We start from the raw sequence: 16,125 nt of genomic DNA, 5'->3' as shown, positions 1-16,125 counted from the left end.
CTTTCTCTCCTGAATTCCCTTGCTCTGTGTTCTCTCTCGTACCAAGCCCTAGAGATCCCGTTGCTGGAGCTGTAAATTAGCCCTGACAGCTGGCAAGGCCCGTCCCTTCTCTGTTTTCCTCTTACACCTGTCCTGGCAGGTCTCGCATATTTGTCTTTCAGCGGGAATCTCGGAAACAGGTTCTGAGAAGATGCGTGTGTGCATTGGCGGGAGCTCATCAGCTTTGCCTCTTCCCCTGGAGGAGGGTTGCTGAGCTCTGGGAGCACGACCCCCTCCTGCTGTCGGTGAGAGCGCCGGAGAGCGGTGGGCCGTTGCTCTGAGTGGTCCTGGAGGCCGGTGGCAAGTGGGGCCCCGGTTCCTGAGTTCGCACGGCTGCCGTGAGCAGGCCCTCCCTCCCGTGATGCTGCCTTGTCGCTCCTGCCTTGGGTTTGTGTGACCCCGTTAGATGCTCTCATTTGTTCTAATAGGTTTCAACTGATTTTCTTGGGTTTTCCTGGCAAACGGTGATGCCTGCTGCAGACAGTGAGAGCCCCATCTCTTCCTTCTCTTACTCTTTGCTTCGTCTCAGTGGAAGCCGAGGACGCCCATCGTGGTGGGCAGACTCTTGTGTTCCCAACTGGAGCGGGAATGCCTCCAGGATTCCACCATTGCCTGGATTTTTTTTGGTTGTTGTTAATCAAATTAGGAACATCTCCCCCTATATCTAATGTATTAATGGGTTTGGGGGTCTTAACAAATCTTTTTTCTGCATCTACTCACAAGATCATATGGATTTTCTCCTTTAATTTCTTTTTTTAAAATAAATTTATTTATTTAGTTTTGGCTGCATTGGGTCTTCGTTGCTGTGTGCGGGCTTTCTCTAGTTGCGGCGAGCGGGGGCTACTCTTCGTTGCGGTGCGTGGGCTTCTCATTGCAGTGGCTTCTCTTGTTGCGGAACATGGGCTTTAGGCACACGGGCTTCAGTAGTTGTGGCTCGCGAGCTCTAGAGCACAGTCTCAGTAGCTGAGGCTCATGGGCTTAGTTGCTCCGCGGCACGTGGGATCTTCCCGGACCAGGGATCGAGCCCGTGTCCCCTGCTTTGGCAGGCGGATCCTTAACCACTGCGCCACCAGGGAAGCCCTCCTTTAGCTTCTTTGCATGGTGAAGTATACTGCGCTCTTTTTCAGATAAATCCTATCTGGTATCGCCGGCGCGGTGTCGTTATGCACTGCATTCCATTTAGTAACAGTTTCCTTAGGATTTTTGCCTCTAGAGTATTAAGGGAGATTGTCTCACGTATACATTGGTGTTGTCTGCACCTGACTTGGGTGATGGGATTAGGAGAATGAGCAAAGTCGCTTCTGTTTCTGAGCTTTGGAATGGATGGACTGAGGTGGCGGAACTTCTGCGAGTACTGGGGCCTGGGGCCTTTGGCCGGAGAAGCAGGTTTTTGACCACTTTACCCTCCTCAGCTGTGCTTGACTCCTTGACCACCAAGGGGGCGGATTTGGGAGGGAAGGGAAGCAGGAGTCCTGGCCCTTAGAGGGGTTCCCCTTGGCCGCCTGTAGGCAGTGCAGCTGCTGGTAAACAGGACGGCCCCATATCAGGTGTACCTGGCTTCCCCACGCCCCACTTTGTGGGCCTCTTCCTGGGCGCTGTGAGCCCAGAGGTCCTCACCTCCCGTCGGAGGGACGGGGAGTCCCGGCTGCACGCGGGGTTCTGAGGATTCTGTGCCACATGCTGCATTCACAGTGCCTGGCACACGGCTGGCACTGGGTGCTGGGGCCCTGGCTCTCCCTCCCCTGGGCCCGGAGGGTCAGGGCGCGCGAGCACAGGTGCACCAAACTGGGAGATGACTTCCCGCCATGTGTGCCAGGTGTTGGTTTCCTTTCTCCTCCTTAGCCTCCCTTGTTGGATCCCGTAGGTGGGCATCCCGAGTCTAAGCCCCCCAGAGGGGCCTCCGGCCAAACTGGGGAGACCGTGATGGGGAGCTGGCCATCCCAGGAACCTGACGCCTGGGGCCAGACCCTTCGTCCACTGGAATTTGGCCAAACTGCTAGCTCACCAGCCCCAGATTAAAAACTGACGTGGATTACGCCCCCGTGTGCTGGATACCACGCTGCACACCTCAGCCTTGCTGTCTCCTTACATCTTCACAGTCACCCGCTAAAGGTAGACGGCGTCAGGACACTCATCTACAGATGAGGGAACTGAGGCTCAGGGAGTGAAGTGACTCTCATGGGGCCACCCAGCATGGACTCACGGGGCAGGACCGAGCCCGCTCAGTCATCGGGACCCTTGGTGGCTCCCCGGGCCTGCGGTTTACGCCGACGGGCCCTGAGAGTCCCCAAGGCCTCGCCTTGGAGGGGACTGCTCTGCCCTGGCTCGGCAGGGGGTTGGTGAGTCGCACAGATGAAGTTCCATGCTTGTCCTGAGGGCAAGCTAGGGCCGGGGAGACGGACGCCTTCTTTATGCCACCGAAGCACTGAGTTCTCATAGAAATCGGCCGTTCTTCCATGTGGCCAGCACACAGAACAGAAAGGATAATGGGCGTGGTTTGGGGGTCCCAGACTTCCTCCCGGCCCCTCTGGGCCCGCAGGGAAGAGGGAGTGGGAAGGAGAGATGAGGAGGTCGAGGTGGGGCCTTGCTTTCGCCCCACCTGGACCATCTCAGCTCCGAGGCGGGTGGGACCCCCCACACTCCCGCATGCCCAAGAGCTCTCAGCGACACAAGCCTTTGGGCCTGGAGAGAGGCCTCAGCCCGCCCCCTCCCTCCTGCAAGCGGCACCGTTCCAGGAGACCTGGGGCCCTGGTTCTTGGCCAGCACAACAAACACTCAGGTTCATGTGGGCTTTCGGCTCCGCTGGTGCAACGAGGCAGGATGCCAGGAGGCCTGTGGGGCATCTGCTCTGCACCCTGTGCTCACTCCAGTGTCCGGTGTCCCAGCAGCACCGTCAGGGAAGAAGGGCAGCGTCCCCCCCATCCTCCCCAGGCCACAGCGTGTGGGCAGGGGCCTGGCCTTCTGACTCCTCGTGCACTTCCTACCCCCGCTGTGTCCCCCTGCAGCAAACAGCGGCCCTGGGTTCCGAGCGCTTCCACGGGCCCTGCCGTGTCCGGGCCTTGAGGCCAGGAGAGAAAACCCAAAGCAGGTCCGAGTGGGGAGGGGGTCAGAGACAGCCACACCCGGGGAGCTGCAGCCTTTTGGGGTTCTGCCATTGAAAGGGGCTTTTGGCAAGAAAGGGGCAAAAGCAAGAAGACGCAGCCCCCAACCTCGGCCCGTGTGGTTCCCCCGCCTGCGTGCCCCTACCCACGGCCCCACCAGCTTGTGACTAAGGAAAAACATGCGGCCATGCTGATGCAATTAAGGAAATGTTATTTCTCGAATGCTGCCAGATCCTCGGGGTTGACCCCGAGACCCGGGAGGACGGCACGCAGGCGTGTTGGGCCCACGTGGTCTCTCGCAGCCTCGGCCTGGGACGGTCGTTGAGCAGCTCCCGATGGCCGTGGGATGGGGGGCTGACACCTGCCTGCTGCTCGTCCAGGGGGTCGGGAGGCATGGGCCAGGCCCTTGGTGGGGGCCTGCCCTTCCCAGGTTGGGGAGGGAGAGGAGGGGTCCATAGTGCCCACCCGCCCGCGTGGACCTCGTGCTCCAGGTGAGTGGCCCTGGCCTCCCAGCCTCTCGTACAGCCTGCCCGTGGTTTTTCAGCGTGGGAGTGAGTGTGGTCAGCAGACCCCTGCACCTGCCCAGAGGCTGAGCTGGGCTCCTCCGTCCTCCTCCTGTCCCTTGGGGGGATGGGCTTGACAGTGGGGAGAACCCACCTCCCCCCCGCCCCAACTCATCTGCCCTGCCTCCTGTGGTGACTGAGAAGGGGCCCAGGAGGCCATTCCCAGGTCCACCACTAAAGGGTCACAGCTGATGTGCTGCTCCCCCGACCCCGGGGTCTTGGCTCTTAGAAGAGAGAGTGAGGGCTCAGCCCAGCGGGCAGAGGCTGCGGGGAGATATTATAACTCCTGCCTCCCCACCAGTGTCCCACCGGGCGCTGAGGGGCAGCACCTAGGTGTGGCCTTGGGCTGGACTCAACCTGGAAGGTCAGGTGGTTGCCAGAGGGCCGGGGGTCCCCGGGGTCTGACCTGACTCCCACTTGCGCTGGTGGCCAGGGCCTCTGAGAATCCCCACTAGTTAACTAGTTATCGACGTGCAGCTGCTCTGCTGCATCCGGCACCACTGTGTTGTGGCGGGGCTCCGGGGGTAGCTAGTGAGCCTCTGACTTGGAGGGCAGAGAGGGCCTGTTGTGATGTCCAGAGGGCCCTGGGGGCTGCTGCCCTGGACGCTGGAAACTGGGAGCCTCGCTGCGTGAGGGTAACTGCAGCCAGAGGTCGCCTGGGTGTGGAGGTGGGGGCAGGAAAGGGGGAGGAGCCCCGGCAGACGAGTGCCGGTGCCCCAGGAGGCTGCAGACCGCCAGGGACCCTCCCGGGTTACCGGGTGTGACCCCTGCTCTACCACTGCCAGGTGATTGGGACAGGGGTCTCTGTGGCCTCAGAATCCTGGTGACACTGGGCAAAGGGACAGCTAGGGGCTCAGAGGGATCCCGCCCTCCCCTGCTGACACCCCCTCGCAGGCTCTGATCCGAGCTGAGCTGCTCGGCCCCAGGGAGGCCGCAGATGAGGGCCTCTTCTTAAGCCTCCTGGTCACTTCCCCCGAGCCCAGCAGCCTGAGGGTCTGGAAGGGGGTCTTTGAGGGGGAGCTAGGTGTCCTGGGCCCTGAGAAAGGCTGAGCAGCCGGCTTTGGCAAAGTCTGCGTGGGGGGAGCCGGGAGGGCTTCCACGGCCCCCGCGGCATCGGGGGTGGTGTGAGCGCCTGCCCCTGCCATCGGCAGTGGTGGACCTCCCCAACGCCCTGGAGGTGCTTTGTTCCGAGTGGGCCGCGCAGCCCGGCAGCAGCTGTGGGCGCAGCGGCGGGGCTGTGCTGCGCGGCCAGGCGCGTGGGGGGGCGGGGCGCGCGGGCCGGGGGTGGGGGGCCCGGGGGCGGCGGGGCCGGTGGGGGCTGTGCTGGCCGGGGGCCGCCCTGCGCGGCGAGCGCGGGCGCAGGCTGAGGGGGCGCTGGCGTGTGCCCGCAGGCAGCCCGGCGCCGGGGACGGCGGCCGCGGGGACGGCGCGCTCCTGGACACCGCCAGCCTCAAGATGAGCGACCTGGACTCGGAGCTCGTGCCCTTGCCACCGCGGTACCGCTTCCGGGACCTGCTGCTGGGCGACCAGTCCTTCCAGAACGACGACAGGTAGGGCGGGGGTCGGCGCGCGGAGTTGTCCGTGGTGCTGAAGGCCGCCGCTGCGCCCGCGCTGCCTGGGGCCCGCGCCCTTCAACTTTCCCGGGTTTCCGGGACCCGGAGAAGTTGGGGGGTGGGGAGGGTGGGAAGCATTTTCCCGGGAGGAGCCTGGACGATGGGACGGGAGACTCTGTGCTGGGGAGTCCCAGAGACCAATCCCCGGGCCAGCCTCGCCGGCTCTGCCCACAGGCCCCCAGTCCCGCTGGCAGCTCTGCTGATTTTGGGCACGAGCCAGGGCCGGAAGCGCCACGTGGCGAAGCCCCGCAGGCTGGCTGAGGGCTGGCGTCCTCCAGACGCTGGCTGTGGTCATTTATTATTAATTAAGGGAGCTCATGTTGTGGTCACTTAGCAGGGATGACAACGTGCCCTCACCTCGGATTCTCCTGGGGGGCACAAAGCAAAATGAACTTGAGTCTTTCAGCAAAGGACCCACAAAATGAGCCCTTGGAAATAATTCATGTGCTGAGGAGGCTGGCAGGAAGCTGGGAGGAATGTTGCTTTTCTCTGCCCTTTCCCCAAATAGCTGTCTCAGTAAACACCCAGCACCATAGCTCCGTCAGCCTCGGGGGAAGTTCTTTATGCGTGCAGGGCCTCACGCTGGAGCCTGTGGGACTTCGGACCAGAACCACTTCCCTTGCAGTGTGTTGGGGGAGGGGCCCCGGTATCTGCGGGTCTGCTTCCCCACCAAGCCCTGAACTGGGCTCGTGAATCTGCAGTTGTCCCAACAATGCAATTATTCAAGTTAGCACATGAAGTCCGTGAGGTTGAAATCCGTCAGGGCACAGATCAGGCTCTCAGAATAATCCACTGCTGCGGCTGCAGCTGGGAAAGAAATCGTGCTTGTGGAGGAGGCCAGTATGTGAGGACTGTGTGTGAGACTTGTGGAAAGTGAGTTTAAAATCCATTCTGCCTGCCGGAAGCAGAATATCCTTCCAGACCTCCCATAGCATTCAGTTGCATTCTCCAGGTGGAATCAGGAGGAGAGATGGAACCCAAGGGCTTCACCCACATAGAACCAAGGGTGCAAACCCAGCAGAGGGGCACATGAAGGCCGTGTAGTTTTATCTTGTTGGACTGAGTACTGTGGTAATAGGTAAACCCACCCGAAAACACACGCCCAGGTGAAGAGTTCGCTTAGCTATCTGGGTGGGCAGCGGCAGAGGAGGGCAAGGCTGAGCACTTCTCTAAGCCAGACGTGAGCTCAGCACCTTCCTGAGTCAGCACCAGGAAGCACCAGCCTGCTCCGCTGGGACTTGATTAATTCTCGATAACAGCAGCCCTAGAGGTTCTTTCATAGGCGGGCAGGAAACAGCATCCACCTCCCCGAGTGGGCCCGGGGCCTCCAGATGCTCCAGAAACGCCAGTGACTGCAGCTGATGTAACTGCAGTGACACATCCCTTAGATTTTAGGAGTGGATGGCAGGTCCTTGCCGTCAGCCAAGGGTGGCGTGTGTCTGCCTGGAGGGAACTGTCCCTGTCCCCTGGGAAATGGGAAGCTGGCACTGAATCCTCCACCGTGCTCTGGACCCTGTGGCTTGGCGGGGGGGGGGGGGGTTATTGTGGTAAAATATAGGTAATTTAGGTAAAAATATAGGTAAAAAAACCTAAAGTATGAAGTGACATTTGGCACATATACATCATCACCACTATGTAGTTCCAGAGCATTCCGTCACCCCAGATGGAAACCTCGTACCCGTGAGCAGTCACTGCCCTGCAGCTCCTGGCAACCCCCCAGTCTCTGTTCTCCTCGGCCTTGTTTTCAGGGGGAAAGTCTCCTGTGTGCTGGGCCCAGGGACTTTGTGCTGTGTGCCCATGGTGTTCAGAGACGGGCTGTGTGTGTGTATGTGTGGGGGGGGGGGGTAGGGGGAGTCCTCCAGAGGACAGGCCCCTGTGGCCCCCGGGCAGGCGTGGAGACCCTGCGCTGCACCGTGGAGAGGTGGTAAGGATGTGTCTGTACATCGGGTGAGGGAAGGGAGCAGGCACTGGGGCTGAGAGGCTGTGGGGCAGCTGGAGGGCCCGAGAGGCTGGAGGCCAAGGAGGCCAGGCTGCCCCACCAGCAGGGCCGTGTGCACTCACCCCGTGCTTCCTTGTGCCCCAGGGACAGTCCCGCAGAACCCGGGGCTGGGCCGGGGCCGGGGTCCTGGGGCTGCAGGAGGAAGGGCCGGTGGCCTGGGCGAATCGGCACTGCAGACGGGGGGCGTCGTGGGTTCGGGGAGAAGAGCTGTGCTTGCCCTCCCGCGCGCGCTCCCGGGTCCCTGCTGCCTGGGCTCCTTTCCAGCCCTGCTCACGCGCCCCAGGGCAGCCTCTGTGGGGTGAGCGGGGGCGCTGCTGCCCGACTCCTGGCAGGCTGTGGGTAGGCGGCCAGGGCTGTGGGCTTCCTGTTCTCCAGGGGAATAAAGCCACAGCCATGAGTCACCACAGCCTCACACACCGTGGCCTTGGGGGGAGGGGGGCTCAGCCCGCGTGAGCGAAGGAGACTGCTGGCCAGCCTTTTGCAGGGGGGCAGCGAGGAGGCAGGCAGAGCCAGGACTGGCCCACCTTCAGGGGGAAGCCAGGGTCCTAGGGGACCCTCATCGCTGCCTGTGGCCGGGTCTCAGGGCTCCTGGGGAGCAGGGCTCTAGGCAGAAGCCCTAGACCTGGACCCTCCAAGGCCTGGGGCTCGGGGCTCCCTACCCTGTCCCGGGTCAGCTCACTGCCCCTTCTTCCCCAGGAGCCAAGGGGCAGCTCCAGGAGGCCCCTCCCCGTCCGCAGCGGACCCTCCCGTGCGCCTGGTGTACCTGGTCCTGGGGGATGGACCTGGGGCTCTGAGGGCCCCCTGTGGGGCTCAGGGGCTGCAGGCCTGGCTGAGCGGTGAGCCCCCACGCCCGCTCCGCCTCCTGCAGAGGGCTGCTGGTGGCCTGGCCTGGAAGAGGCGGCTGTGAGGGGAGCGGGAAAGGGCTTTGCAGACGGGGCTTTGGTCGTTGTAAGTGTTGCTTCCTTTCCTGGTCTGTAACATGGACACGAGGCTCCAGCCAGCCGCCACACCTCACACCCTCTCTGCACTGCGGTGCGGGGGACACGGGCTGTCCCACCACAGGCTCGTCTCCCACGAGGGTTAGAACCAGCCAAAGGCTGGGGTGGGCAGAGCCACAGGTGAGAAGGCCCGGCCAGGTGTTCTCCTGGCCCGCGTGCTGGGACCAGCTGCTTTCCCCAGCTGCCTGTCTGTCCAGGACCCCAGCCCACAGCAGGAGGTGACGTCAGGGTCCGTGCCCCCCCCGCCCCCAGGCATCTAGTGGGGGACGGGGTGGGGGGGTGGGGAGGTGTGTGCGCCCCTCTGGGGGCTCCGGGGCAGCGCGGCTGCAGGGAGGTGAGGAGGCCAGGCCTCCAGGGTTAGAGCGCTGCCCAGAAGGGCCCTGTTCTGTGTTTCCCTGAGCTCCCAGCAGCAGAGGATGGAGCCTGGCTGCTGCTGTGGGAGTGAGCGGCACCCCGTGTTGTTTCACCCAGCAAGCCGAGAAGTGGGGAGGCAGGCCTGCGCTGCGGGCAGCGCCCTGAGGACAGACCCCTGCCCCGCCCTGCAGGAGCCACTGTTGGCAGCCATGGCCCCCAGGGCTGGACCCTCCGACCCCTGGGCTGGGCTCTGGGAGGGGCAGGCAGGGCTCAGAGAGGTGCCTTTGGAGCAGGCCCAGCCCCCCGGGGTCCCCTGGGTTCTCCCTGCGCGGGGGCTGAGTTCAAGCCCCTGGTTTTACCTTTAAATTCCCAGGGCCTGGCTTCTGCTTAGCCGCAGTCAGGATGGGGCAAAGGTGGGATGCCGGCCCCATCCTGGCCAGGGGCCTCTGTCCGTCACAGACCTGAAGGCCTTGGAGGACACGGCCCACCTGGGAAATGGTGGTGGCGCAGGCTGGTGGGGCCCAGGCAGGTTGGGGGGCCCCTGCCACCTTCAGCTCCATGCAGACTAGGACTGGATGGTGCTGGGGTGCGGGGGACATGTTGTCCAGCACCCCGGAGTGTGGGTCTAAAGCCAGATGCCACACCTCCCCCCACAGCCCCTCCCCACCCAGAGCAGCCACCTGGGTGTTCAGGCCCAAGGCCCGGGGGTCCTCCCGGGCCCCCTCCCTGCGTAAGTTGGTCACCCCTGGGGCGGCTGCTTCTGCGCCCTGGATGGCTGCCCGCCCTCACACCAGCCTCTCCAGTGGGCCCCCAACACTCCCAGCTTCCTCCGTAGCCCAGGCCTGAAACGCTTGTGCTCACCTCAGCTCCCTCCCACCTGAGCCCAGGGTCCTTCACCTCCTCCCGGGATCCGCCCACGTCCTCCGCAGCTGCGTGCCTTCTGCCTTCTCCCCTCCGTCTCTGCAGTTTCTGACTTTAAACCATAGACAGAACAGTGGCGAGCGCGCTGGGTGCATGGACACTGGGAGCTGACCCGGACGCCGCCAGGCGGCTCTCTCAGTGTCCCTGTGTCTCTTGGGGACTCACTCTCCTCTGTCTGCATGATTAGACCAAGGAAAGGCTCAGGTCCTGGCCGATTCTGTGTGCTGTGTCCCAAGGGGGTAAGATTTATATCGATCTTTCTAGCACTTTCCGGGCCTGGGGCTCATTTGCCTGCATCTCTGCCACACCACTGTAGGACTGGGCCAGGTCTAGTTCTCCCCATGGTCACCTGGGGCCCCCCCGCAGAGAGTGGCCGGTGCTCCCAGGGGCAGGCTGCGCCTTCCTCCATTCTGTGTCCTTCCCTCTGGGTGGGCGTGTGGGGGCTTGGGTCACCCCCGGTCCTGGGAGGCCAGGAGCAGGCAGGATAGACAGCGAGAAGATGGAGGATGAAGGAATGAGAACAAACAGGACGGGGAGGGTGTGGGTGATGGAGGGGCGCACACACGTGTGAGCAGCAGTGTGGTCACCTCCACACCAGCCCGTGGACACCAAGGCAGGTCGGCGGGGCTCCTGGACCTGAGTCTGCACCTGGAAGACAGCCACACTCTCAGTGACCCAGGATTAGGTGTAGACCAGTCAAGGTGTTAGCAGTTCTGTGATGAGAAGGGGCCCTGGCTCCCCTTGCCCACATCCCGAGGATACTGCGGGAGACCCTGAGATGGCGAATTGGGCGTCCCTGGGAGCCGGGTCCCCATCCCGGCCCCTGGTGTTGGACATCTCAGTGCACCTCTTTGCCTCTAAGCCTGCATCCTGGGGACTTGTGCGCACGAATCAAAATTAAATCCCTCCCGATTAGTGCAAAGCAGAACACAGACATCCAGCGAGAGGGTGGCCAGCATCCTCCAGTGTCACGGAAAGCACGCTCGGTTTCTGTTTCACATTGCGGTTCCCTTCACTCCTGATATGCTTCCCACGATGTGCCATTTGCCGTTGAAAATTCTGTGCACGTGTCATTCGGCTTCATCCACTTGGAGTGAAAATGGGAGGTGAGAGTGTCCAGGCTGGGTCTCAGGCAGCTCGAGCTCTGTGACAAACACCCCAGCCTAGGGGCTTCACCAGCAGACACTTAATTCTCACAGTTCTGAGGCTGGAAGTCTGAGATCAGATACCAGCCAGGGGTGGGCGGGGGGGCTGGTGGGACCTCTTCCTGGTGTACAGACTCCTTCTCACCGTGTCCTCACGGGAGACACAGGCAGAGACACAGAGAGCATGTGCTCTCATAAGGGCACTAATCCCATCTTAGGGCCCCACTCTCCGGATCTCATCTAACTTTAATCACCTCCTAAGGCCCCACCTTCAAACACCATCACACTGGGGGTTGGGGCTTCAATGTGAGTTTGGGGAGACACACACATTCCATCCACAGCAGGCTTGGGGAAACAAGGTGGACGCTACAAAAGAGATGGCCGGGGCTTCCCTGGTAGCGCAGTGGTTGAGAATCCACCTGCCGAGGCAGAGGACACGGGTTTGAGCCCTGGTCCGGGAAGATCCCACGTGCCGTGGAGCAACTAAGCCCGTGCACCACAGCTACTGAGCCTGCGCCCTAGAGCCCATGAGCCATAGCTACTGAGCCTGCGTGCCATAACTACTGAAGCCCTTGCGCCTAGAGCCGGTGCTCTGCAACAAGAGAAGCCACCGCAACTAGAAGCCCACACACTGCAAGGAAGAGTAGACCCCGCTCGTCGCAATTAAAGAAAGCCTGTACGCAGCAAAGACCTAACGCAGCCAAAACTAAAATAAGTTAATTAATTAAAAAAATTTAAAAAAAAGAGATGGCTGGTAACCTTTCATGGGGTTAAGCTCTGCCTTGCTTTCAGATTCCTTACACCCCGAGAACATCCCAGGGTCCCCAGAGGGAGAGCCTTCCCCTCTCCCCTCAGCCACGGGGTGCAGGCACCTGGGGAGTAGAGGCAGATGTGCAGGAAAAGACCTGTTCAAGGTCGCACAGCTGATCGGGGGAACTTTAGGAGGGGGGTCTGCAGGAAAGAACCGCGGACCTACTGCAGTGCTTTGAAATGGTGTCCCCCAAATTCATGTCCACTGGCACCTGGGAACGTGACCTTTTTGGCAATAGGGTCTTTGCAGGTGTAATTAAGGTAAAGATCTTGAGATGGGATGATCTTGGATTTAGGGTGGGCCCTACATCCGCTGACTGGTATCCTTGTAAGAAGAGAAACACACACAGGAGAAGCCTTGGGGAGACGGAGCAGAGACTGGGGTGACGTGGCCACAAGCCAGGGCCACCTGGGGCCGCCCGGAGCTGGAAGAAGCAGGAAGGACCCTCCCCTGGAGCCTCTGGGGGAGCACAGATTTTGTGTGGCATCTATGGGGCATCTCCTGAGACTCGTGTCTGCACTGGGGAGGCAGGAGGAAAGGAGGCGTCTCCCCTGAGAAGTCGGGGAGCCCCGGGTGGTGCCCACGAGGTGATCAGAGAGCCTGGGGGGAGTGGGTGAGGGCTCCTGGCTCTGGGTCTGCAGCCAGGGTGGAGTCCAGGGAGGGGGCAGCACATACCTGCCTTGGGGGAGACATTTCCCTGGTGGCCCCAACCTGTCCTTCTCGGCTGGTTTGTTTGGTCCAGGAATATTGTGTTGCATCTGGTTATTACGGTTCACTGACTCCTTTTAATCCAGAGTGGCTCCTACCAAGTGTGGCCTCCCCAGGTCCCCCACCCTAATCTCCAAGCCGGTAAAGATGGTGAAATGTCACCCCCAGGATCTCCTTATTTGGAAGTAGGGTCTTCAGAGGTCATTACATGAGCATGAGGTCATTAGGGTGGGCCCTAATCCAACATGACTAGTGACCTTTTTTTTTTAACGTTTATTTTTTATTATTATTATTATTTTTGGCTGCACCGTCTCTTAGTTGCGGCACGTGGGATCTTCGTTGCTATGTGCAGGGTCTTGTAGTTGCAGCATGTGGGATCTAGTTCCCTGACCAGGGATCAAGCCCGGACCCCCTGCATTGGGAATGCGGAGTCTTAGCCACTGGACCACCAGGGAAGTCCCTACTGGTGACCTTTTAAAAAAGAGAAATCTGGAGACAGACCTGGAATGATCCTCCCTCACGGCCTCACAAGGAGCCGGCCTTGCTGACACCTTGATCTTGGACTTCTGGCCTCCAGAACTGGGAGAGGACGAATTTCTGTTGTTCAAGCCCTCCAGACTGGGGTACTTTGTTACGTCAGCTATAGGAAGCTCATACCCACGGCAATTCTGCATTATAAGTAAGGTTACTAACCAGTTGGCTGAGTTAGTCACCAGCAGGTTGGGCCCTTTCTGGTCACAGGGGCCCTTTGACAGCAAGAGTGTTTTCCCTGGCTGGAAGTGGAAGAAAAGATTTGGGGCACAGGGGAATCTGACCCACGATTGCCACCTTAAAGGTGGAGGGGCCCAGGGATGGAGGGCAGCCTTTAGGGGCTGAGCATCCAACAGCCAGCAGGAAAGGGGAACCTCAGTCCTACAGCCGCCAGGAGCTGAATCCAGCCAACTGGATGAGCCTGGAGGCGGATTTTCCCCAGGGGTCCAGGTGGAAACTCAGCCCTGCTGATGCTGATTTCAGATGCGTGGGACCCTAAGCGAGACACCAAGCTAAGCTACACCCGGTCTTCTAACCTCGGCACTGCGAGTATATGTTGCTTTAAGCTGTGAAGTTGGCAATTTGTCACACAGCATAGGCAGCTGACACGCCAGGCCTCTGGTCCTACAGAATGTCCTGCCGTCTGTGTGTCTGGTTGCCTCTTGGTGGGTGGCTCAGCTTGTTGCTCCGCCTCCAGTATTCCTGTAAACTGGATGTTGGCTCTGAAGGGCTCGTGGACGGAACTCAAATGTTTCAGGCAAGAGAAGGTTTTAAGTGCCACCACGGTCCCCATGTTGCCCCAGGTCCTGGTTGTCCCTCCGTTAGAGATGGCCAGAGGGACACGATGGCTTAACGATGACAGCCCAGCCCTTGCACGGGGCAGTTGTGCGAGGTGATCCGTCGTCATACGGCCATGCGTTCCCCCTCCTTGGTGCAGCTAAGGGTGGCAACCCCACCGGACGTCCTCCCTGACCCCACGTTCTGCGGCGGCTTGGACAAGCTCCTTTCCGGCTCTGCTCCACCCTCCTTGAGTATAAGCCACATTCTTCTTTAACTGGTGGTTTTCCTATATCAATGGGAGCTGGTTGTACACCCCGAAACGTAATTCCTGCTGAGAAAGCAGGAAAACACGCTCAATCCTTTCCATTTAATTACCGGTTTTCAAAGTGTATTATAGCAGCCTCAAAGGATGACAGCTGAAGGTGTGTTTTCTGGACTACTCTTTCTGGGTTTCATGTATTGGCTAATGGCGTTACATAGGTTCACCATGTGTGGTGGGCTGAGCAATGCCCCCCTCCCAAAGATGTACATGTCCTAATGCCTGGGACCTGCAAGTGTCTTAGGTGACGAGAGGGGCTTTGCAGATGTGTTGAAGTTAAGGATCTTGAGATGGGGAGACAGTCCTGGATCATCTGGGTGGACCCCATGGGATCACAGGTCTTTTTGAAGAGGGAGGTGGGAGGGCCAGAGTCAGTTTCTGTTTCTGAGTCTGTTTCTGTTTTGTTATGTTCATTCCTTTGTTTTATTTTTAGATTCTACATATAAGTGATAACACAGTATTTGCCTTTTTCTTTCTGAATTATTTCACTAAACATAATACCCTCCAGGTCCATCCACATTGCTGCAAATGGCAAAATTTCTTTTTTTTTTTTAGGGCTGACTAGTATTCCATTGTATTTATACATACGTCTTCTTATCTTTTCATTTGTTGATGGACACTTAGGTTGCTTCCATATTGTGGCAATTGTAAATAATGCTGCTATGAACATTGGGTTGCGTGTATCTTTTTGAATTAGTGTTTTCAAGGATTTGGGGGATATATACCCAGGAGAGTGGGATTGTTGGATCCTATGGTAGTTCTATTTTCACCTTCTTGAGGAAGCTCCATACTGTTTTCCACAGTGGCTGCACCAATTTACATTCCCAACAACAGTATTCTAGGGCTCCCTTTTATCCACATCCTCGCCCACATTTGTCAATTGTGGTCTTTTTGATGTTAGCCATTCTGATAGGTGTGACTTGATATCTCATTGTGGTTTTGATTTGCATTTCTCTGACGATTGGTGATGTTGAGCTTTTCATGTACCTGTTGGCCATCTGTATGCCTTCTTTGGAAAAATGTCTGTTCAGGTCTTCTGCCCATTTTTTAATCCAGTTGTTTGTTTTTTTGTTATTGAGTTGTATGAGCTCTTTATGTACTTTGAGTATTAACTCCTTATTGGTCATATCATTTGCAAATATTTTCTCCCATTTGGTAGGTTGTCTTTTCGTTTTGTTGGTGGTTTCCTTTGCTGTGCAAAAGCTTTTAGTTTAATTTGGTCTCATTTGTTTACTTTTGTTTTTGTTTACTTTGCCTTGGGAGACAAATCCAAAAATATATTGCTGCGACTTAGGTCAGAGAGTGTTCTGCCTTTGTTTTCTTCTAGGTTTTATGTTTTCAGGGCTTACATTTAGGTCTTTAATCCATTTTGAGTTTTTTTTTAATATGGTGTTAGAGAGCATTCTAATTTCATTCTTTTACATGTAGCTGTCCAGTTTTCCCAGCACCACTGGGAAAGAGACTGTCTTTTCTGCATTGTATATTCTTGCCTCCTCTGTCACAGATTGACCGACCATAAGTGTGTGGGTTTATTTCTGGGCTCTCTATTCTGTTCTGTTGATCTATATTTCTGTTTTTGTGCCAGTACCATACTGTTGTGATTACAATAGCTTTGTAGTATAGTCTGAAGTCAGGAAGCATGATACCTCCAGCTTTGTTCTTCTTTCTCAAGATTGCTTTGGCCAGTCAGGAGCTTTTGTGTTTCCATACAAGTTTTAGAATTATTTGTCCTAGTTCTGTGAAAAATGCCATTGGTATTTTGACAGGGATTGCATTGAATCTGTAGATTGCTTTGAGTAGTATGGTCATTTAAACAATATTAATTTTTCCAATCCATGAGCATGATATATCTTGACCTCTGTGTCATTTTCAGTTCCTTTCATCAGTGTCTTACAGTTTTCTTACAGATCTTTTACTTCCTTAGTTAGATTTATTCCTAGGTATTTTTTTTTGATGTGATGGTAAACAGGATTTTTTTTAACTTCTCTTTCTGATAGTTTGTTTTTAGTGTATAGAAGTACAACACATTTCTGTATATTAATTTTGTGTCCTGCAATGTTACCAAATTCATTGATTAGCTCTAGCAGTTTTCTGGTGGCATCTTTAGGATTTTCTATGTATAGTATCATGTCATCTGCAAACAGTGACAGTTTTACTTCTTCCTTTCCAATTTGGATTTCTTTTTCTTGTCTGAGTGCTGTGGCTAGAACTCCCAATATTGTGTTTAATAGCAGCGGCAAGAA

At 57.6% G+C, this 16,125-nt stretch overlaps 1 protein-coding gene across 9 annotated transcripts in view; it reads left to right on the top strand.

The window, feature by feature from the left end:
- The window catches only part of KCNT1 (potassium sodium-activated channel subfamily T member 1), a 70,208-nt gene that overhangs the window by 5,908 nt on the left and 48,175 nt on the right, over positions 1-16,125 (top strand). For all 9 annotated transcript variants that reach the window (XM_067742698.1, XM_067742697.1, XM_067742695.1 and 6 more), the window contains exon 2: positions 5,095-5,253. In XM_067742698.1, coding sequence (XP_067598799.1) covers positions 5,095-5,253 — 159 coding nt within the window. The remainder of the gene's footprint in view (positions 1-5,094; positions 5,254-16,125) is intronic.

The sequence above is a fragment of the Pseudorca crassidens genome, chromosome 7 (assembly GCF_039906515.1).
Source record: "Pseudorca crassidens isolate mPseCra1 chromosome 7, mPseCra1.hap1, whole genome shotgun sequence".
Lineage (NCBI taxonomy): Eukaryota > Metazoa > Chordata > Mammalia > Artiodactyla > Delphinidae > Pseudorca > Pseudorca crassidens.
Note: the sequence above shows the minus strand (reverse complement) of the source record. Positions and strands in the feature narration are given on the sequence as shown.